This window comes from Erythrolamprus reginae, chromosome 9 (genome assembly GCF_031021105.1).
Source record: "Erythrolamprus reginae isolate rEryReg1 chromosome 9, rEryReg1.hap1, whole genome shotgun sequence".
NCBI classification, from domain to species: domain Eukaryota; kingdom Metazoa; phylum Chordata; class Lepidosauria; order Squamata; family Dipsadidae; genus Erythrolamprus; species Erythrolamprus reginae.
In genome coordinates, this window is record NC_091958.1 from 8584452 (window position 1) to 8607374 (window position 22923).

Consider the following 22923-nt stretch of genomic DNA (forward strand, 5'->3'; position numbering starts at 1 on the left):
TGTTTTATTTATACAAATTACCATCCTGGAATTGTTTGACAAATATATATATATAAATAAATATCGAAAGAGGCTGAACCAGGGCACCAAATCCCTGGGTTGGGCCTTCATTTAATTTATTTTTATTCATTTTTAGTTTTTGAATGTAATCTGAAAAAGGCAGACTTACCTGCTTGCCCTGAACTAAAACATTAGTAATAGATGGAGCAAGGCTGTCCACTACCTTACATAAAAGGCTTGCGGCGAAGCGCACAACAGACCTGAGGGTAGAAAACAAAGCTGGAAAATAAATGCTAGTTTAACGGGGTTCAAGAATCTGAGAGGTTCTTGCCATGCTTGGCCAATGATTAACCATTTATATTTTGTGTCTGTGGCATTTGGATTCAAGAGACCTCTTTATAGATTGGCGGGAGAGCAGCCGAATCAATTTGATTACGGAAGCAAGGATGCTAAGGTTTGTATTGGAGTAACGTTCATTAAACTACATAACTCCCTCAACACTGCCAGACTTTTTACTAAATCTGCACTTCTATTTCTACTAGTTTTTCTCATTATGCCTATCATCCTTTTCCTCCCACTTAGGACTGTATGACTGTAACTTGTTGCTTGTATCCTAAGATTTTTTTATTAATATTGATTGTTTCTTCATTGCTTATTTGACCCCTATGACAATCATTAAGTGTTGTACCACTTGATTTTTGACAAATGTATTTTTTTCTTTTATGTATGCTGAGAGCATATGCACCAAGACAAATTCCTTGCATGTCCAATCACACTTGGCCAATAAAACTCTATTCTATTCTATTCTCCTTGCCTTTCGCAAGCTCCTTAAAACCCACCTCTGTCATCAGGCATGGGGGAATTGAAATTTTCCCTTCCCCCTAGGCTTATAGAATTTATACATGGTATGCTTGTATGTATGAGTGGTTATTTAAATTGGGCTTTTTAAGATTATTTTTAATATTAGATTTGTTTATATTGTCTTTTTATATTGTTGTTAGCCGCCCCGAGTCTTCGGAGAGGGGCGGCATACAAATCTAATAAATACAATACAATACAATCAGGAAATGCTGTTCTTTCTTTATATCAAGGCAAGATTGGCATCATGTAAGTGCCATGTTTTTCCTCTGAATATACTACCTACTCAGAAAGGAAGTCCTAGCTTGATTTTTACACAAGCATCCAATATAAGCCCCCCCCTAAAATAAACCCTAATTAAAATCCCACCCACTCCCGGGTGCATGGGTAAAAATTACCATATTTTTCGGAATGTAAGACGCACCATTTTTCCACCCTAAAAAGAGGGTGGAAATCTCAGTGCGCCTTATACATTGAATACAGCAAATTTTGGCTTCCTGAAGACCTGCCCCCGCATCCCATTTTTGCAAAAAATGGGCCTGGTTTTTTTTTTTTTTTTAAACAAAAACGAGGTGCGCAGAGTATTTGGGCGGCCTGCGGAGTGTTCCTGGAGGCTGGAGCGGCATACAAATCTAATAAATAAATAAATAAGTAAGTAAGTAAGTAAGTAAGTAAGTAAGTAAGTAAGTAAGTAAGTAAGTAAGTAAATTAGTAAGAAAATAAGTAAATAAATAAGTAAGTAAGTAAGTAAATAAGTAAGTAAATAAGTAAATAAATAAGTAAGTAAGTAAGTAAATAAGTAAGTAAATAAGTAAATAAATAAGTAAATAAATAAGTCAGTAAGTAAGTAAGTAAGTAAGTAAGTAAATAAAAAAATAAATTTAAAAAACCACCAGTTTTTGCCTCCTCCTAGCAGCACTCTGCCAGCCTCCCAAACCATCTGCAACTATCCAAAGCCAAAGAAGTTACTGAAAGCCTTGGACAGCGAAAAGGAGGCTGGGGGTGATGTGCGCAAGTAAGATGAGTCAGTGGACAATATCCCCCCCCCAAAAAAAAATACAGTGGCTTTTTTGGTGGCAAAAAAAAAGCCAGGGTCTTATTTTATTAACTTTAGGTTTCCCTGGCAGTCTGCATTGAAAACAAATCTCATAGGAGAAGATTTTGAATGGTCGAAATCTGATTTCCCATCGAATTGCACCGTTTCGTTTATTAATGTAAAATCAAAGGCTTCTACTTTCTCAAGGAAGTCCTCGAGAAAGCAGGAATCGTGTGGTTTTCCGTTGGACAGGAAAGGGAAATAAAGCCAAAATTATTTAGCATCCGTTGACCAGATTCTAGTCCTGAAAATAAAACGTTGAGTATCTCCCTCTTTCTAAAGCAGTCAATAATTTTCAACAGCCTTTTTCAGCCAACGATTAAATGATGGATACAGATGGCAATGAGATCATCACATACAAGTTTACTTTCCGATAAATAATTAAAGGATAGGTTTAGACACATGAATGAAAATTTTAAGTGACTAGAAAATTATTTGATCAATGCAAAGGCCTAAAATATCACAGCCTTATTAAATGAGGGGGGTTAATTTCCCCTCCTTAGAATGAACAAAATGAGCTTCTGCTAGCAGATTATCTATCTATCCATTCATCTATCCATCTGTTGCTGAATTACATAGCTTAGATCAGTGTTTCCCAACCTTGGCAACGTGAAGATGCTTGGACTTCAACTCCCAGAATTCCCCAGCCAGCAAATGCTGGCTGGGGAATTCTGGGAGTTGAAATACAAATATCTTCACGTTGCCAAGATTGGGAAACACTGGCTTAGATATCAGGAAGGAAACGGTTGAGTGAAATAAAGAAGAACATAATTGAGAAAATGGATCAGAAGAGCAGAAAATAAAAGAATATCCTATGTACCTCTTTTTCTCTATAAATCTATCAGGAGCATTTATTTTTGTGCATCAAACACGTACACTGTGTTCAATCCTTGCTAAAAGCAGATATTTCTCTCTCTGGGCATACTGAGACTATATCTGCTGAACAAAACTCCTCATTGGTGACATGAAGGGCATCCAGCCATTAAAACATTCTGCTAGCTTCATTCAGTTTCCCAGACTCCACCCCACATGGGTTTATGGGGTCGTTAAATGAAGATAATGATTTATTTTTATCTATCAAAGGAGCTTTTTCTGTTTAATGTGGGGAAAATAAAAGGAATTCAGAAATTATTCTTTGTTTTCCCTGCCCCTTCTAAAGATACTCCAAAATTTGGAGGATGGCACTGTTCCTCAAAATCAGCAGGTTGTTTATTTCTCTCCCTGACGACTTTATAGGAATTAACACACACAATGTTAACACGGAAGATCCAACAGAGATCACTAATCCCAGCAAAAATGACAATCGAAGGATTCTCTCCCCCCCTTTATCCATGTGGGTTTGTATGTTTGTGAATGCACTTAATGAAAATGAAAGCACATGAAATGCTAAGATTAAAAAACAGTCCGAAGCTTTTCAAATGGATTGGTTGTTAATACAGGCTATTATTCTAGTAAAACAAAGGACTGGATACTCCACATTGTCTAACACAGGCGTCGGAAGTGGAACGACCACGTATCCGAATTAATGAATGAGCTTACGACAGTCTGCATAAGTTAGCACAAAATCCATCAGCCAAATTGATTTTGAGTTTGATGACAATGGGATGCACATACTCTTCAATATCAAGTGCAAAGCTCTCTTCTCCCTCTCTTCTTTTGGCAAAAAACCCCCCACCACGAACAGACACCAGCAAAATGCAAGTCAGTCGCACATCTCAAGCAGAACCGTTTCAAACCAGGGTAGGCTTTACCTGTTTCCCATGGACTATCAAAGTTGTAATATGGGGAGCTAAAGAGGCGGCAAATTTCTGAATGCATGCCGCGCTGCAGCGAAGCGCCAACCTGGATTTGATACACAACACAGGAGTTCAAAGGATGATGCTCTCCACATCTAAATAAAGGTCCTCTTGGTAGCCTGGCTTAGAGACATAGAAACATAGAAGACTGACGGCAGAAAAAGACCTCCTGGTCCATCTGATCTGCCCTTATACTATTTCCTGTATTTTATTTTAGGATGGATATATGTTTATCCCAGGCATGTTTGAATTCAGTTACTGTGGATTTACCAACTGCGTCTGCTGGACGTTTGTTCCAAGGATCTACTACTCTTCCAGTCAAATAATATTTTCTCACGTTGCTTATGATCTTTCCCCCCAGCTAACCTCATATTGTGCCCCCTTGTTCTTGTGTTCACTTTCCTATTAAAAACACTTCCCTCCTTAACCCTTTAACATATATAAATGTTTTGAAACAACAAAGTCCAGTTACATCTTGAAAAAAAAAAGCACCTTTGGGACAACCATGACCTGGATGGCTGAGAATCTCCATAGACGGGTAGAGGTAAAGGTCTCTCCTTCCATTTTATAAATTAAGCAGAAATTCATATAAGCCCATAGTGGCACACTGAGATATGTGATTCTGAATTTCAGGGACTCTGCTAAACAAATAATTCTTTTAACACTGTCAAACTGTTTACTAAGTCTGCACTACTATTACTACTAGGGTTTTTTTTTCATCATTCCTATCACCCTTTTCCTCCCACTTATGACTGTATGACTGTAACTTGTTGCTTGTATTCTTAAGATTTTAATTAATATTGATTGTTTCCTCATTGCTCACTTGACCCCTATGACAATCATTAAATGATGTATCTCTGAGAGCCTATGCACCAAAGACAAATTCCTTGTGTTTCCAATCACACTTGGCCAGTAAAGAATTTTATTCTATTATTCTATTCTTTTTCTGCAAAATCAGTAGACGTATATCGACTCAAATTGCCGAAAATCAGCATAGAGCTGCAATGGGAGGGAGGGAGGGAGGGAGGGAGGGAGGGAGGGGGAACCGACTGTGAAACTGGGAAAAATGTCATATACTAACCAGAGCTTTTTGCTGCCAGCTTTTCGGTAGATTCTTTCGATATGATCGGAGACGGTACCTAATTTGTACATAAAAAGGGAAGAGACAAAACAAAACAAAACAAACCAGAAATAAACAGTATGATTTCGTTGCAGCTGTTAGGAGATTCCGTGTTCTCAGCTTATCTTATTGCAAAGGTTAATGGCAGCATTGCCAACAGCTCCTGCTGTGAGAAACAGCAAACCAGCCGTGCTTTTCCATATAGGTTTATGCAAATATTTAAGCACATATAGATATTTTATATTTCGACGCTTCGGGTTTCTGGCAGAAATCAACAGTTGTCTCCTGTTTTTTTCCTTCAACAGTTGTAACCTGCAGCGCTACCCGGACAGCATATAAACTAGCCTGCACTTACATAATTTGATTCCAGCTGACTAACTACCATTGCGGCATTAAAATGTTATAGCGGGGTGGCAAATAAACGTTGTTTCGTGGATGCTTTGTGCTTTATGTGCTATCTGGGTCCTCCTAAGCTTTTCTTAGTATTGCTTTTTAAAAACTTAAAAATTATTTTTTTTAAAAAAAGGAGGTGACTTTGCTGGAATTTGGTAGATTAGCCCCAAACAGGAGCAAACAGCTGTGAAGAATTACTGAAATGCTATGAATCCCAGCACACGTTTTGGCTATAATTCTTCTTTCTGAGATTCATTATTTCTTTATGTAACGCTCAAAACAACAACAAAAATAATCCAAGTCCTTCTTATAGCACTACAATGGAAGGAGGGGGGACCCAATTGTTCCAAAATTAGAATCGGAATACCCAAAGCAGGCTTTGAAGTAGGAAATAAAGCAACGCAAAATGGAATACAAGAATCGACCAAGCTGCACAATTCGATAAGGACGTTATGGTGGCATAAGGATTTATATGCTTTCATTAGCAAATTGAGGATGGTATTTTTAGGATGCATTTAAAACAAAGCCTTTGGACATTTAAAAACACCAAGGGATGTATCTTTAAATGGATGAGGCTGTAACGAACCAATTGGGCATATTACCCTACTCTATTAAATCACTGTTCTCTGCAGAGGTAGCCCCCAACTTACAACAGTTCATTAAAGTTACAACGGCACTGAAAAATATGACTTATGACCGCATTTCACACTTATGACTGCTGCAGCATTTACATCCTAGTCCATTACCCTGGGGGGAGAATCATTGACCCACTCAGAGAGGGTCCGCAACTTGGGTGTCCTCCTCGATCCACAGCTCACATTAGAGAAACATCTTTCAGCTGTGGCGAGGGGGGCGTTTGCCCAGGTTCGCCTGGTGCACCAGTTGCAACCCTATTTGGACCGGGAGTCCCGTCAACTAAGCAATGTCGTTTGGCGGGATCCAGGAGAAGAGCCTTCTCTGTGGTGGCCTCAACCCTCTGGAACCAGCTCCCCCCAGATATCAGAGTAGCCCCCACCCTCCTTGCTTTTCGCAAGCTTCTTAAAAACCACCTCTGTCGTCAGGCATGGGGGAATTGAAATCTCCCTTCCCCCTAGGCTTATAGAATTTATACATGGTATGTTTGTATGTATGAGTGGTTCTTTAAATAGGGGTTTTTTTAGATTGTTTTTAATATTAGATTAGTTTACATTGTCTTTTTATATTGTTGTTAGCTGCCCCGAGTCTTCAGAGTGGGGCGGCATACAAATCTAATAAATAATAATAATAATAATAATAATAATAATAATAATAATAATAAACTCATTTTAACAACAGGGTCTGTTAGCGATGGGAAATTCTCAACCGAATTGGGGAGGAAAAAACGAGAACTATCTGGATTTTAAAGAGTTCACATGGGGAAGAGTTCCTTCCACTTTCCGGCATGCACCCCTTGAGCAAGATAGCGACACCGCCTATGCGTTTCATGTTCACTATTCACTGCTCCACTAACGGATAAGCAAAAGAGGCTCCGGTCAGCCTACCTTCCTTGGTGATAAAATTTGGGCCTTCCCTTTTGAGCAAAATGCTCAACAGAATGATCTGGCTTGCCACGCAGCTGCAGTCCTGTTGAGGAAGAAACCATCAAATTGTAAAAGGTTATCAGAGACACACGTGGGATTCTCCCAAGGTCACAGAACTAACTCTGCTATTTCTTGGAGGTATGTGGACAAGACACTGCAGGGAGTCCCCTGTTTAAAAGGGGCAACTCTTTTGACACAGCAGCCTTCTCCACCCTTCCCCTATCCTGACAAGTAATGTTAACTGATATACATTTTTCAAATTGTGGATGTCTTCCTTGACTTCTATAAGAACTTCTCACTTTGGGCCCTGGGACCAAATATAGTAGTTTGAAAATTGGAAAATACAAATCTAATAAATAAAAATAAATGAGAAGGTAAGTTTAGTTAGACTACTCGAGTTGGAAGGGACCTTGTAAGTCATCTAGTCTACACAACACCTCCCCATTGAATCAGGAGACCCTACACTATATCTGCCAATGGCAGTCCAATCTCTTCTTGAAAGTCTCAAGTGATGAAGCTCTTACAACTTCCGTAGGCAAGCTGTTCCACTAGTTGATTGTTCTCGCTGTCAGAAAGTTCCTCCTTATTTCCAAGTTGAATCTCTCCATCTGTTATTCCTTGTCTGTCCTTCAGGAGCTTTGGAAGTCACTCATGCCCTCATCACCTCGAGGCTCGACTACTGTAACGCTCTCTACATGGGGGCTACCCTTGAAAAGTGTTCGGAAACTTCAGATCGTGCAGAATGCAGCTGCGAGAGCAGTCATGGGCTTTCCCAAAAATGCCCATGTAACATCAACACTCCGCAGTCTGCATTGGCTGCCGATCAGTTTCCGGTCACAATTCAAAGTGTTGGTCATCACCTATAAAGTCCTTCATGGCACCGGACCAGGGTATCTACAAGACCGTCTTTTGCCGCATGAATCCCAGCGACCGATTAGGTCCCACAGAGTGGGCCTTCTCCAGGTCCCGTCAACAAAACAATGTCGTTTGGCGGGGTCCAGGGGAAAAGCCTTCTCTGTGGCGGCCGCGGCCCTCTGGAAACAACTCCCCCCGGAGATTAGAATTGCCCCCACCCTCCTTGCCTTTCGTAAGCTTCTTAAAACCCACCTCTGCCGTCAGGCATGGGGGAACTGAGATATTCTTTTCCCCTAGGCCTTTACAATTCATGTATGGTATGTTTGTTTGTAGGGATGTTTGGTTTTACAATAAGGTTTTTTTTTAGTTGTTATAGTATTGGATTTATATGATGTTTTTTATTACTGTTGTTAGCCGCCCCGAGTCTACGGAGAGGGGCGGCATACAAATCCAATAAATAAATAAATAAATAAAAGATAGCCTGACTCCTTCCTCTCTGTGGCAGCCCCTCAAGTATTGGAGCACTGCTACCAGGTCTCTGCTGGTCCTTCTCTTCGCCAGATTGGCCATGCCCAGTTCCTGCAACCTCTCTTCCTATGTTATCTCTTTGTATGTTATGTATGTTCCTCGACCCTAGCCATCTTAAGAAACATGGACTTCAACTCCCAGAATTACCCATACAGCCATGTTGACTGCAAAATTCTGGGAGTTGAAGTCCATTTATCTGAAAGTTAGAGGTCCTTGGTGCTCTCTGAGTTTGCTTGTTTTTTCTCAGATGTTTCATTACCCTGATTAGGTACATCATCAATACTAGTAGTATGATGCTACTACTACTACTACAATGCTGGTACTGATGATATTACCTAGTTTGGGTAATGAAAATAATCCCAAGGATCCCTCATTTCAACCCTGAGCTACAAATATTCTCCTTTATTGGTATCTTAAAGTTACCAAGGTTGAGAAACACAAATCCACACAATGGATTTCAATGGAATCTTTTTGATGTGCCTGCATGTCACCCCGCCTTACTCAATCATATTATATTCCCTCTTCTTCCCCTCTGCCAAGTTCTCCATCTTTCAATGGATCTTTCCATCGCCATCTTTCAACCCATCGACCAACGTTCTGCCATTATGATGTTCCCACTGGTTTGTTTTTTAAAGATTACTGGTTGCTTAAATGTCCTTTTTCCCCCCTCGATGTTCTACGTAGCCTCCTATAAAACTCCAACTCTCCATGTAGAAATGTTATGGGGTTTTTTTTTACCCAAATCACAGGCAGAAACAGATGGCACGATTATCTACGGATTACTGACTCGGCAAAGTGAAGCCTGTTTTTCCGAAAACTAAACTCCTTGGTGAAACGTTTTTGATGGCTTAGAATATCTAGAGAATTCCAAATTCTCGTCATCTTTGGTCCTGCAGTATTTGCAGCAGTTCCAAAAAGCCAGGATTGTTTTCATTGCTACTCCCTCTGAAAAAGATTTTTTTTCAGCCCTAACCAGGGGATAAAACAATGTGCTGAAGCTGACCAGACTAAGGACACTAGCCAGATGAATACCTGGTAGGCAGATATTTTCCCCCCTCCTATTTTCCTCACCCAAAACTAAGCTGCAATCTTCCAAAAAATACAGTATTTTAGAAACATAGAAACATAGAAGACTGACGGCAGAAAAAGACCTCATGGTCCATCTAGTCTGCCCTTATACTATTTCCTGTATTTTATCTTACAATGGATATATGTTTATCCCAGGCATGTTTAAATTCAGTTACTGACCCCGTCTGCTGGAAGTTTGTTCCAAGGATCTACTACTCTTTCAGTCAAATAATATTTTCTCATGTTGCTTTCGATCTTTCCCCCAACTAACTTCAGATTGTGTCCCCTTGTTCTTGTGTTCACTTTCCTATTAAAACACTTCCCTCCTGAACCTTATTTAACCCTTTAACCTATTTAAATGTTTCGATCATGTCCCCCCTTTTCCTTCTGTCCTCCAGACTATACAGATTGAGTTCATGAAGTCTTTCCTGATACGTTTTATGCTTAAGACCTTCCACTATTCTTGTAGCCCGTCTTTGGACCCGTTCAATTTTGTCAATATCTTTTTGTAGGTGAGGTCTCCAGAACTGAACACAGTATTTTGAAAAAGAAAAAAGAGAACGGTGACCTCTTGGAAACAATTTGTGATTGTGACTTTCTTCCTTATGCACGACACACACCAAGCGTTTAGAAACTCACATTCAGCTTCTGAAGTATCTCGTGGGTCGGCTTGTTTTTCCAGTCGCTATGATTAATGTCTGGCTGCTGTTCTAACTCAGTTGCGTTTGGCGTGCTGGTTTGCCTCTTGACTTTTGAGTGTTTGGGAAGCTCCAGTTCTTCAAAACTCTTAAATTCCGGAGGCCTGCAGAAAAAAACCAAATATTGTGGAGCCTGTAAAAAAATATCTAACGGATGCTTTCACGATCTACCTTTCTAACATGATGCTGAACTAAGACAAATGGTCTCGACAGCCCATCGGAGAAGCATGAAGCTATGGCTTTACTATAATTTTGTATATACGTACTCCTCGGTGTCACTGATCCTTAAGAAATCCAATTGTTCCACCACTGCTCCAGAGATTAATGTCTGAAATACAGAAGAGAAATGGAAGATAAAAACAGCATTTGGTAGAAAATATGGGAAATCCATAGTTTGCTGTAATAATGCATAATCACACACTGCCAAATGCTTTTGGAAACACGATGGTGGAGAGAGGAAGGGATGGAATGATCAGCCAGAAAGAGAGATTAGAAACAGAGAGAGGGAAGGAGGAAGGGAGCGGTGTGTGTGTTTGTTTGTGTGTGTGTGTGTGTGAAAGAGAGACAGAGGCAGACAGAGAGGAGAAAGTGAGAGAGAGATTTTAATATTTTTTCAATATTTGCTGCCTGAATATAGGAGATCAATAGCTACTAATAGACCCTGCTCGCTATTGTTCATACATGTTGCAGCCAAGACCATTTTAACATATTGTACCAATTGACCGTTATTAAAATTTTCTTTCAACTGAAGGTTAGAGACACAAGAGTTGCAGTAGTATATAGATTAAAGCAGAAGATCTGAAGAAACTTTAGAGTAGATTAACATATCAGAGTTTTAGCAGCAGCTATGATTTTTTTATTTCCTCAACTTAAAAAAAAAACTCTTTGTATTTCGGCTCCTAGTTACCCTAAGAGATAAGCTTCTCTGAAACTTTAACCTTGAACATATATAATCCTAAATCTTATATGTTACTCGCACAGTCCCTCTATAACGTAAGGGGTAAGAACCAGCACCTTCAAAAGCTCTTCTGAAATAAAAAAAAATACTACTATCGGAAATAAAAAATACTACTAATAGTGAAAAAGAACACTTTACATCTTGCAATGATACTTTCAACAACATCTGCCTATCCCAGGTCCTTGGAAGGACTCAATAGATGAACAAAATTGCCAAATCCAGTCTAAACATTTTCCTGGCTAGGCAACCAACAAAAATAAATAAGACAAATTCTAAATTCCGTGAAGATAATATTTTTTGCACAAAACCAGGCTGGTTGGGCAAAAAATGGTACCCGTATAAGATTGGACCAGAATACTTCCAGAACCGCCTGCTACCACACGAATCCCAGCAACCGATAAGGTCCCATAGAGTTGGCCTTCTCTAGGTCCCGTCGACTAAACAATGTCGTTTGGTAGGCCCCAACAGATTGAGTTCATTAAGTCTTTCCCGATACGTTTTATGCTTAAGACCTTCCACCATTTTTGTAGCCCGTCTTTGGACCCGTTCAATTTTGTCAATATCTTTTTGTAGGTGAGGTCTCCAGAACTGGACACAGTATTCCAAATGTGGTCTCACCAGCACTCCATATAGCGGGATCACAATCTCCCTCTTCCTGCTTGTTATACCTCTAGCTATGCAGCCAAGCATCCTACTTGCTTTTCTTACTGCCCAACCACACTGCTCACCCATTTTGAGACTGTCAGAAATCACTACCCCTAAATCCTTCTCTTCTGAAGTTTTTGCTAACACTAGCGCCCTTTTTCCCCTAGGATTCTATTGCAGAGGGAGAAAGAAGGATTAGGTGTTTATCTCTTCCCTCAACCATCCAATTCAATTTCCTACCCAAATATTTATGCTTTGCTGGAGAAGAACGATGCACTTTTTCTTATTAATATTTTATCAGGTTTACATATTATCTGCTATTAATCCTTTGAATATTCAAATAGATCTCTAAGGGGAAAACAGATTACCCTGAATCAATGTTAAGCTTTTCAGGGCTTCACACTGGGGGAGGCAAAACTAATAGAGATATGGGTTGGAGTAACTTTTCATTTATATAGCAAAATATATCAAGAAAGCTATGCAACCACAATGGGAAGACCGTCTCTCTGTCATCATTTGATTTACATGTTTTATACGGATCCTTATATCCCCTGTTTATCTTGTATATCGGAGCACAAATTGTAATGACTTTATTATAACCCATAAATGGGGAGAATATTCTAGCCAAGCCTGGAAACTGTAGTTTTATGACCAAAATGGAAAGTATTTTATGCAAAATTATATAACTCTTCTATGAATTAATGTCTAAAAGGCCTAACTCTCTGCATACAAATGCAGGAATGGCAAGTAAATTATGAACACGAACATATATTCCCCCTTAACAGATAATGCGTTATTAGCATTTCATAATCTCGCTATTTCAATATTTCCTCTTTCTATAATGAAATGGACGATATCCAAGAATACAACACTGGAGTAATTTAGGAAATTAATGCTCAAGCCATAGCAAAAGGAAATATTGCCTTATTTAAATCTGGGAAGTAGTTGTATGCAGGTCAGGTTGAAAATACCACAAGGGCTCCAGCAGTCCATCCAGATGCTAAAGATTTTGGCAGCTTTTATTTATTTTATTTTTTAAAAAATATTGTTATTGAATTTTTTTTTAAAGGACAAACAAAAACACACAACATTGAACACTCAAGGAGCTGCCATTGCTCCGCTTATCTTAGAAGTCTAACTACTACAAAAAATAAAAACCTAACTAGAAACATAGAAACATAGAAGTCTGACGGCAGAAAAAGACCCCATGGTCCATCTAGTCTGCCCTTATACTATTTTCTGTATTTTATCTTAGGATGGATATATGTTTATCCCAGGCATGTTTAAATTCAGTTACTGTGGATTTATCTGCCACGTCTGCTGGAAGTTTGTTCCAAGGATCTACTACTCTTTCAGTAAAATAATATTTTCTCATGTTGCTTTTGATCTTTCCCCCAACTAACCTCAGATTGTGTCCCCTTGTTCTTGTGTTCACTTTCCTATTAAAAACACTTCCCTCCTGGACCTTATTTAACCCTTTAATATATTTAAATGTTTCGATCATGTCCCCCCTTTTCCTTCTGTCCTCCAGACTATACAGATTGAGTCCATTAAGTCTTTCCTGATACGCTTTATACTTAAGACCTTCCACCATTCTTGTAGCCCGTTTTTGGACCCGTTCAATTTTGTCAATATCTTTTTGTAGGTGAGGTCTCCAGAACTGAACACAGTATTCCAAATGTGGTCTCACCAGCATTCTATATAGCGGGATCATAATCTCCCTCTTCCTGCTTGTTATACCTCTAGCTATGCAGCCAAGCATCCTACTTGCTTTCCCTACTGCCTGACTGCACTGTTCACCCATTTTGAGACTGTCAGAAATCACTACTATGGTCAGATCAATAGAAAAGTAACATGCATTTGTATTAGATATTTATTAAATTTGACTCTATATGTTAATTAATTACTTTGTCTGTAAAATACGTATTCAAAAACATATAATATAGTAAATAGCATATCTAAATTTATTCTACTGTAAACTTTTTTTAAACTATTAAACTCTAACTTATAAAATTTCAAAACTCTTAAGTTCAAAAAGTTATAAATTCTTGTTACTTTAACTTGTAATATTATTTTTAAAATCCCACCATTCATACAATTTGTTCCATATTTTATAAGCAGCTTTTATTCATTAACGACTTGAGCAACACTTTTAAAAACATGCGCGCCCAGGTGAGATTCGGCTTCTGCGTATGTGCAAGAAGTGAAATCTTGCATGAGGATGTTCGTGCGTGCGAGATTTTGCCAATTTTCGGCCATTTCCTTGCTGCCGCACATGCGGAGATTTCACTGGTTTTTGGCATTTATTTTTGCAAAATTGGCAAAGTCTCAGACGGGCGGGCATCCTCTCGTGAGATTTCACTTCCTGCACAAGCGCAGAAGCCAACTTTCACGCCGGTGCGTCCGCCCGCATCGATCACTGGGAACGCTGGCGACGAGGAGACCGTCACTGAACTGAACCCCTAAATTGACAAGCAATAGGAAGTGTTGGAATGATTTTGAAAGCAAAGACTGGATTCACACATTGCCTGGAACCATAAACATACAAAATAATAATTTATTAGATTTGTATGCCGCCCCTCTCCGGAGACTCGGGGCGGCTCACAACAATAGTAAAAAACAGTATTATGGCGGAACAAATCTAATATTAAAAAGAAGCGTATAAAAACCCTATCATATTTTAAAAAACCAAACAACACATACATACCAAACATAAATATAAAAACCTGGGGGAAGGTGTCTCAACTCCCCAATGCCTGGCGGTATAAGTGAGTCGTTTACGAAAGACAGGGAGGGTGGGGGCAGTTCTAATCTCTGGGGGAAGTTGATTCCACAGGGCCGGGGCCACCACAGAGAAGGCTCTTCCCCTGGGGCCCACCAAACGACATTGTTTAGTCGACGGGACCTGGAGAAGGCCAACTCTGTGGGACCTTATCGGTCGCTAGGATTAGTGCGGTAGCAGGCAGTTCTGGAGGTACTCTGCTCCAATGCCATGAAGGGCTTTAAAGGTCATAACCAACACAAAACAAGAAGTTCTGTACATGTTTAATACATTGCCTTAAGCCAGTTAACCATGTTAAAATGTATAGTTGAGCGGCATAGAAATCTAGGTGGATGGATGGATGGATGGATGAAAGGAAGGAAGGAAGGAAGGAAGAAAGGATGGATGGATGGATGGATGGATGGATAGATAGATAGATAGATAGATAGATAGATAGATAGATAGATAGATAGATAGATAGATAGATAATAAACATAGAAACATAGAAGTCTGACGGCAGAAAAAGACCTCATGGTCCATCTAGTCTGCCCTTATACTATTTTCTGTATTTTATCTTAGGATGGATATATGTTTATCCCAGGCATGTTTAAATTCAGTTACTGTGGATTTATCTACCACGTCTGCTGGAAGTTTGTTCCAAGGATCTACTACTCTTTTAGTGAAATAATATTTTCTCACGGTGCTTTTGATCTTTCCCCCAACTAACTTCAGATTGTGTCCCCTTGTTCTTGTGTTCACTTCCCTATTAAAAACACTTCCCTCCCGAACCTTATTTAACCCTTTAACATATTTAAATGTTTCGATCATGTCCCCCCTTTTCCTTCTGTCCTCCAGACTATACAGATTGAGTTCATTAAGTCTTTCCCGATACGTTTTATGCTTAAGACCTTCCACCATTCTTGTAGCCCGTCTTTGGACCCGTTCAATTTTGTCAATATCTTTTTGTAGGTGAGGTCTCCAGAACTGAACACAGTATTCCAAATGTGGTCTCACCAGCGCTCTATATAGCGGGATCATAATTTCCCTCTTCCTGCTTGTTATACCTCTAGCTATGCAGCCAAGCATCCTACTTGCTTTTCCTACTGCCCGACCACACTGCTCACCCATTTTGAGACTGTCAGAAATCACTACCCCTAAATCCTTTTCTTCTGAAGTATTTGCTAACACAGAACTGCCAATACAATACTCAGATTGAGGATTCCTTTCCCCCAAGTGCATTATTTTACATTTGGAAACATTAAACAAACAAGACAACTTATACCTGCAGCCTATCAACGTGAACCTTCACTCCACCGACGACGCCTTTCCTAAAGGAGGCAAGCATGTCCAGTATGGGATTGAATCTACTTCCCCTAAGGTAAAAGGAAAAAAACACAAGATTTGATGTTGAAAGCTTCTCAAACGTCCAAGCATTGGGAATCTGATATGTGTCTATGGGAGATGTCATACCTTATGTTGTCCTCTCGGATCAGCACAAGGAACAATGGGCGGCCATGCATTTTCCAATATTGTTTAATGAACTGCAAAGCACTCTAGGGAAATAAGCCCCGTCCCCCCCAAAAGGAGAAAGAATATTAAAATAGCGTAAATCGCAATAAAAACGTCCAATTAGCAAAACAAAACAATGTGTGAGAATACGTGGATGTGTTGAATAAGTGTATTTTGGAGAAAGCAATTGTGTCCCTTCCTTATTGAATATAAAGCCTGCTCATTTTTTTGCCTTTTCTTTCTGTTCCCAGACCAATAAAGCACCAGACGTCTGCTATAATTCTGAGCTTTTAAAATTAAAACATGCAAACAGAATCGGATTTCGTCTTTAAATACCTTAATATCATCAATCAGCATCATAACATCCTGCGACATGTAGAAATCGCTCAGGTCAAAGATGATTGGGTAGCAAACCACCGTTTTCCCCAGGATACGATAAATCTGTGGAATAAACCATCCATGTCTCTCAGATCCACAAAACACAAACAATCGGATCTTCAACTTTATGAGAGAGAACTCTAAATTCTATGTTATAGTTCCGTGATGGCAAACCTATAGCAAAAGCATGCATGAAGTGGCCCACGGAGCCACTAGCACATGTACTTTAGCCCATTCCTCTTCCGGGTTTCTGGCACACATGCGCGTGCAACAATCCTCTGGCCTTCGTGCATGTGATAGTGCCAGAAATAGGAAGAGCTTCCATTTTCCAGCTGATCATCCCATGCACATGCGCACCATTAACCAGATGACTAGCTGGTCGGTGCGCACGTGTGCGCCGGAAACCGGAAGTTCATTTTCCAGGCCGCACATGCCCATTGGCCAGTTCCTCTTCTGGATCACATCCTAGATTAGTGTGCACGCACTCCAGTACTGGGTTCCTACCTGGAAGGGGAGGGGGCGTGCACCAGTAGCGGAAATGGAGCTCTGTGCGTAGTTCTGGTTGACCGGTGTGCGTGCACATGCATCGGAATGAGATTTGGCTTCTGCGCATGTGCAGGAAGTAAAATCTTGTAAGAGGACGCGTGTGTGTATATGAGATCCTGGGGATTCTGGGGATTTTCTGCGCATGCGCATGCGCGGAAGCAAAAAAACCCACCAAAATCTCATCCACCCGCGCATCTTCTCACAAGATTTGTTTTCTGTGCATGTGCAGAAGCCCAATCTCGCTTCGATGCACACGCCCATCAGTCACACATCATGCATCAGTAAGTTTGAACCCCTGCCTGACACACTGCTCTTTTCGGCATTCAGTGCCATCACTATTATAGTTAAAGCCAATAGTGCCATCACTATTATAGTTAAAGCCAATAGTGCCATCACTATTATAGTTAAAGCCAATAGTGCCATCACTATTATAGTTAAAGCCAATAGTGCCATCACTATTATAGTTAAAGCCAATAGTGCCATCACTATTATAGTTAAAACCATTTTTCATTATCGAGGCATTCAATTAAGCCACACTGAAAGTTTGGTGGAACAAGCTAACATGGTTACGGGAGGACAAGTTCTATCCAGCAATTACAGTGAAGCACCTATGAGAGCTTTCTCCTAAATTACTAATGAGATTCTTCTTCTTAAGAACCTTACGAATAGTCGATAAACTAATCTCAGGTAAGATTTGCAACTTCAGTTATAAGCCATGCAAAACTCAATGGGCCCGATTCCTGAATAGGGAGCAAAAAGCTTCGCTCCAAATTTGTTTCCCCAGCTTAGAGAATAAATTTAGACCCCCTCCAATATTCACACTAACTAAAGAGCTGGGGTGGCGCAGCAGGTAGAGTGCTGTACTGCAGGCCACTGAAGCTGACTGTAGATCTGAAGGTCAGTGGTTCAAATCTCATCACCGGTTCAAGGTTAACTCAGCCTTCCATCCTTCCGAGGTGGGTAAAATGAGGACCCAGATTGTGGGGGCAATAGCCTAGCTCTGTTAATAAGTGCTATTGCTAACATGTTGTAAGCCGCCCTGAGTCTAAGGAGAAGGGCGGCATAAAAATTGAATGAATGAATGAATGAATGAATGAATGAATGAATGAATGAATGAATGAATAAATAAATAAATAAATAAATAAACTGCAGAATAATAATTCTCTGTAAGAACCTTTGATGTTCCGAGGCAACCAATTGGCCGATCGGGTCTTCCTGATAGTCCCAGTTTTTCGTTGATGCCCAGATGGAAATAAGCCTGTAAAACATGATAACGTCAACATCGCGCGCGCGCACACAAAAACAATGTTTGGGGCAGGTGGTATATCTGGATTGCCAAAAATAAAATAAAATAAAGGAACAATGTGAATAACAATAAAGTTATTCAAGTCATCAAATTTAGAGAGAAAAATTAAAACGTTAATAAGAGGAAATATTGTTATTATAAGGCACTATTATACCATGGAGAAAATGAAAATAATCTCACAAAAACGGATATGTTAAACGGAAAAGTCAACAAGATGTGTGTGTAACAATTAACAAAGGGAAAATACTGTTATAAATGAAAGAGCTGCAAATCAAGTATACTGCTACTTAGCAGGTGTAAATATCAAGCTCTGATACCAAAATAACCCCTGTATAAAGCATAATGCTTTATTTTTGTTATGAGTGTGTATATGGTACCATTTCTTATTATTATTCTTTTTCTCACTTATAGATTTACATGTATTATTTATTTATTTATTTATTTATTTATTTATTTATTTATTTATTTATTTATTTATTAATTAATTATTTAGATTTGTATGCCGCCCCTCTCCGCAGACTCGGGGCGGCTCACAACAAAGTGAAAACAATTTACAACAAATCTAAATTACTGTTTAAAAATATTAAAAAAACCCATTTTCTAAACACACATACATACATACATACAAACATACCATTCATAAATTGTATATGCCCGGGGGAGATGTCTCAGTTCCCCCATGCCTGACGACAAAGGTGGGTCTTAAGGAGCTTACGAAAGGCAAGGAGAGTAGGGGCAGTTCTAATCTCCGGGGGGAGTTGGTTCCAGAGGGTCGGGGCCGCCACAGAGAAGGCTCTTCCCCTGGGGCCCGCCAACCGTCATTGTTTAGTTGACGGGACCCGGAGAAGGCCCACTCTGTGGGACCTAATCGGTCGCTGGGATTCGTGCGGCAGCAGGCGGTCTCGGAGATATTCTGGTCCAGTGCCATGAAGTGCTTTAAAGGTCATGACCAACACTTTGAATTGTGACCGGAAGTTGATTGGCAACCAATGCAGACTGCGGAGTGTTGGTGAAACATGGGCATATCTAGGTAAGCCCATGACTGCTCTCGCAGCTGCATTCTGCACGATCTGAAGTTTCCGAACACTTTTCAAAGGTAGCCCCATGTAGAGAGCATTACAGTAGTCGAACCTCGAGGGGATGACGGCATGAGTGACTGTGAGCAGTGAGTCCCGGTCCAGATAGGGCCGCAACTGGTGCACCAAGCGAACCTGGGCAAACGCCCCCCTCGCCACAACTGAAAGATGGTTCTCTAATATGAGCTGTGGATCGAGGAGGACGCCCAAATTGCGGACCCTCTCCGAGGGGTCAATAATTCCCCCCCCCCAGGGTAATGGAAGGACAGATGGAATTGTCCTTGGGAGGCAAAACCCACAGCCACTCCGTCTTATCCGGGTTGAGTTTGAGTCTGTTGACACCCATCCAGGCCCCAACAGCCTCCAGGCACCGGCACATCATTTCCACTGCTTCGTTGACTGGACATGGGGTGGAGATGTACAGCTGGGTATCATCAGCATACTGATGATACCTCACCCCATGCCCTTGGATGATCTCACCCAGCGGTTTCATGTAGATATTAAATAGCAGGGGGGGAGAGGACCGACCCCTGAGGCACCCCACAAGGGAGAGAAGTATATACATTCTGTGAATGTTGTATTGTTGTATTGTCTTTTTATGTTTTTTTAATGTATATAATTAATAAAGTATTTTTCAAAGAAAACCCAAAACCAATGTTCAAAGAGAAGGGTAGTGTGTTTGGGAAGGACCGGGAGGGAGAATTCCTTATTCATTTTCTTTTTAAAGGATCAGAGGTTCCTTCGGGCAAAATCAGAATATTTGTGATCTCGGCTGACGAGGGGAAGATGGAGGGGGAAATGATCTGGAACAGTCTTCATAAAAAGATAATAATTCTTTTTGCACATATGATTGCCTCGGTGAACAGATTAACTCTTTTAAGAGTTCTAGCCAAAGCTTCCTGAGCCAAAGAGACTGCAGGGAAGCCGGTCAATGATTCTGTAGCAAAGTGACCTTTTCAACAAGTGAAGGTCAACACACACACAACACGCCCGCCGGCATTATTGGAGTGGTTTGGAAAGAAAGCCATGCACGTAGAAAGCAAAGAGGAGAACGGCAGAAATCGAAGAGCTGCTCCACTTTAAAAAAAACTGCACCTGGGAACAGGTACAAACCCCCATCTTTTCTTTGCCTTTTGTGGAACAGCAGACCCAGAATTAATGGCATCCTGTTAAAACGTACTGTTAAAACGTTATGGGCTGGGCCAGTTGCCTTTGACGGTTGCTTATAAATTATGGTATGCCGGAACTAAGCTGTTATTTATTTTATTTATTTATTTATTCGATTTTTATGCCGCGCTTCTCCTTAGACCTCAGGGCAGCCTACAACATGAGCCGGGGTGGCGGAGCAGATAGAGTGCTGTACTGCAGGCCACTGAAGCTGACTGTAGATCTGAAGGTCAATGGTTCAAAACTCATCACCAGCTCAAGGTTGACTCAGCCTTCCATCCTTCCGAGGTGGGTAAAATGAGGACCCAGATTGTGAGGGCAATATACCTGCTCTGTTAAAAAAGTGCTATTGCTAACATGTTGTAAGCCGCTCTGAGTCTAAGGAGAAGGGCGGCATAAAAAATGAATGAATGAATGAATGAACGAACGAACGAACGAACGAACGAACGAACGAACAAACAAACAAACAAACAAACAAACAAACAAACAAACAAACAAACATATTAGCAATAGCACTTTTTCACAGAGCCAGCCTCTTGCCCCCAACAATCCGGGTCCTCATTTTACCCACCTCGGAAGGATGGAAGGCTGAGTCAACCTTGAGCCAATGGTGAGATTTGAACCGCTGACCTGCAGATCTAGCAGTCAGCTTTAGTGGCCTGCAGTGCTGGACTCTACCCACTGCGCCACCTCGGCTCAATGTTCTATGTTGAGTTCATAGCATTTAAAGTAGCATTTAGACTTCTATTCTGCTTCACAGTGCCTTGCAGCCCTCTCTAAGCGGTTTAAGAGTCAGCCTATTGCCCCCAACACTCTGGGTCCTCATTTTAGCAACCTTGGAAGGAAGGAAGGCTGAGTCAACCTTTGAGCCTATTGAGATTCGATCTGGCAAACTGCTGGCAGCCAGTGATCAGCGAAAACGGCCTCCCCAGGTTCTGGAAGATGGAAACAGGCCCATTTCCAGCCTTCCCAACTTTGCAGTAGGTCTGTTTTTCGCCTTCTCTGAGCCTCCGTGCTGCATGGAGACTCCTAGAAGGGGAGGGGAGAGGTGGGTGGGGCCAGCCCGGAGTGGGATTTGGGGGTTCTCCGAACTGCACAGAATCTTAGCTAGAGGGTCCCCCGAGCCCCTGCGAACCCCCAGCAGCCCATCCCTGATTCCAATTTGAGGGTTTGGTTGAAGGAAATAGTGGTGGCATCTCAAGGGGTTCTGATTGCAAGCTGGGCATATGAAGGGGCTTCCTTCTCTTCCTCTTACTTATCCCTGTCCTGTCCCGGCCAGCCACGATGGGGTGTTAAGTGTTTGAAATAAAATAAACATCAAAATCCATAATTTCGGCCTCCTCCAGGTCCTGTCAACTAAACAAGGTAGGTTGGCGGGACTGCAGGAGAGGGCATTTTCTGTTGCCGCCCCGGCTCTACTGGAACCAACTCACCCCCAATGTTTGCACTGCTCCCTACTGTCTTTTCGAAAAGCTGTTAAGACCTGCCTTTATCGATAGGTCTGGGGGCCGTGAACTCTAACATCAGATGTTCCCGGATTATGTTTGGCTGGTTTGTAAGATTGATTTTTTTGGGTTTTTATAATGGATTCATTAAGGTTAAAATGGGGTTTTAATCTACTGTTGATGTTAGACTTCTTTTTATTATTGTACTATTGTATTATTTTTTATTGTTGCAAGCCACCCTGAGTCCTAAGGGATTGGGCAACATAGAAGTCAAATAAATTAAATTAATTGAAATTACTGACTTAATATGGATTTAATATTTATTGGGCAAAGAGTGGTGGTCCATTTTTAGGGTGGTGGAATTTTTTCAGCAGATTACGTAGAATTGTCGCCTTCTTTATTTCTGGGCACTTTACATTTTTTTGATAAGACTTTTTTAAAAAAATGAAAGCAAAAAACAAAACGTTTACATATAAACCAGATTTCCTCTCTATTTCTCTGTCTTTCACACATGGAGTTAAAATAAAAAAGATGACACCCTCCTCATCTTTTTGCAACATGGCTCCATATGTATAATGGAACATGTACCATACAAAAAGGAAACTTTGAGATTCATCTGAAAATGATAGACACTTAATCCTCTAAAACAGCTTTATTTTCACAGAAGAGTAAGGAGAACTAGGCTTTCATTGAAACCATCCCAGTTATTTGACACATTAATGGTTTTCTCTGCCAAGAGATATGATATGATAAACACTTATTCGGTGTGTTTTTTTAAGATTCAGCTACTACTCGAAATATGTTACTCTCTGAAATTCAGTTCCATTGAATCCCCGTAATGTCCCTAATCCATCTAGCGTACAAAAGTAGCAAAAACATTGGAGAACTGAATCATGAACTATTTTTCCACTTTTTTCCCAATTCAATGATTTCCTAGGACAACAAAGCTCCAATTTATGGATGATGCTCGTGGCAAATACAGTGGTACCTCTACTTAAGAACTTAATTCGTTCCATGACCAGGTTCTTAAGTAGAAAAGTTTGTAAGTAGAAGCTATGTTTCGCATAGGAATCAATGTAAAAGCAAATAATGCGTGCAAACCCATTAGGAAAGAAATAAACGCTCAGAATTTGGGTGGGAGGAGGAGGAGGAAGAAGAAGA

The 22923-nt window shown here is 40.6% G+C and overlaps 1 protein-coding gene across 4 annotated transcripts in view; it reads right to left on the reverse strand.

Moving 5' to 3' along the window:
- PHKB (phosphorylase kinase regulatory subunit beta) overlaps positions 1 to 22923 on the reverse strand; it is a 160426-nt gene that overhangs the window by 38062 nt on the left and 99441 nt on the right. For all 4 annotated transcript variants that reach the window (XM_070760256.1, XM_070760255.1, XM_070760258.1 and 1 more), the window contains 9 exons: positions 17943 to 18026; positions 16181 to 16285; positions 15806 to 15888; positions 15618 to 15708; positions 10238 to 10299; positions 9913 to 10075; positions 6784 to 6865; positions 4832 to 4889; positions 170 to 260 (listed from right to left, as the gene is read on the reverse strand). In XM_070760256.1, the coding sequence (XP_070616357.1) occupies positions 170 to 260; positions 4832 to 4889; positions 6784 to 6865; positions 9913 to 10075; positions 10238 to 10299; positions 15618 to 15708; positions 15806 to 15888; positions 16181 to 16285; positions 17943 to 18026 (819 nt within the window). The remainder of the gene's footprint in view (positions 1 to 169; positions 261 to 4831; positions 4890 to 6783; positions 6866 to 9912; positions 10076 to 10237; positions 10300 to 15617; positions 15709 to 15805; positions 15889 to 16180; positions 16286 to 17942; positions 18027 to 22923) is intronic.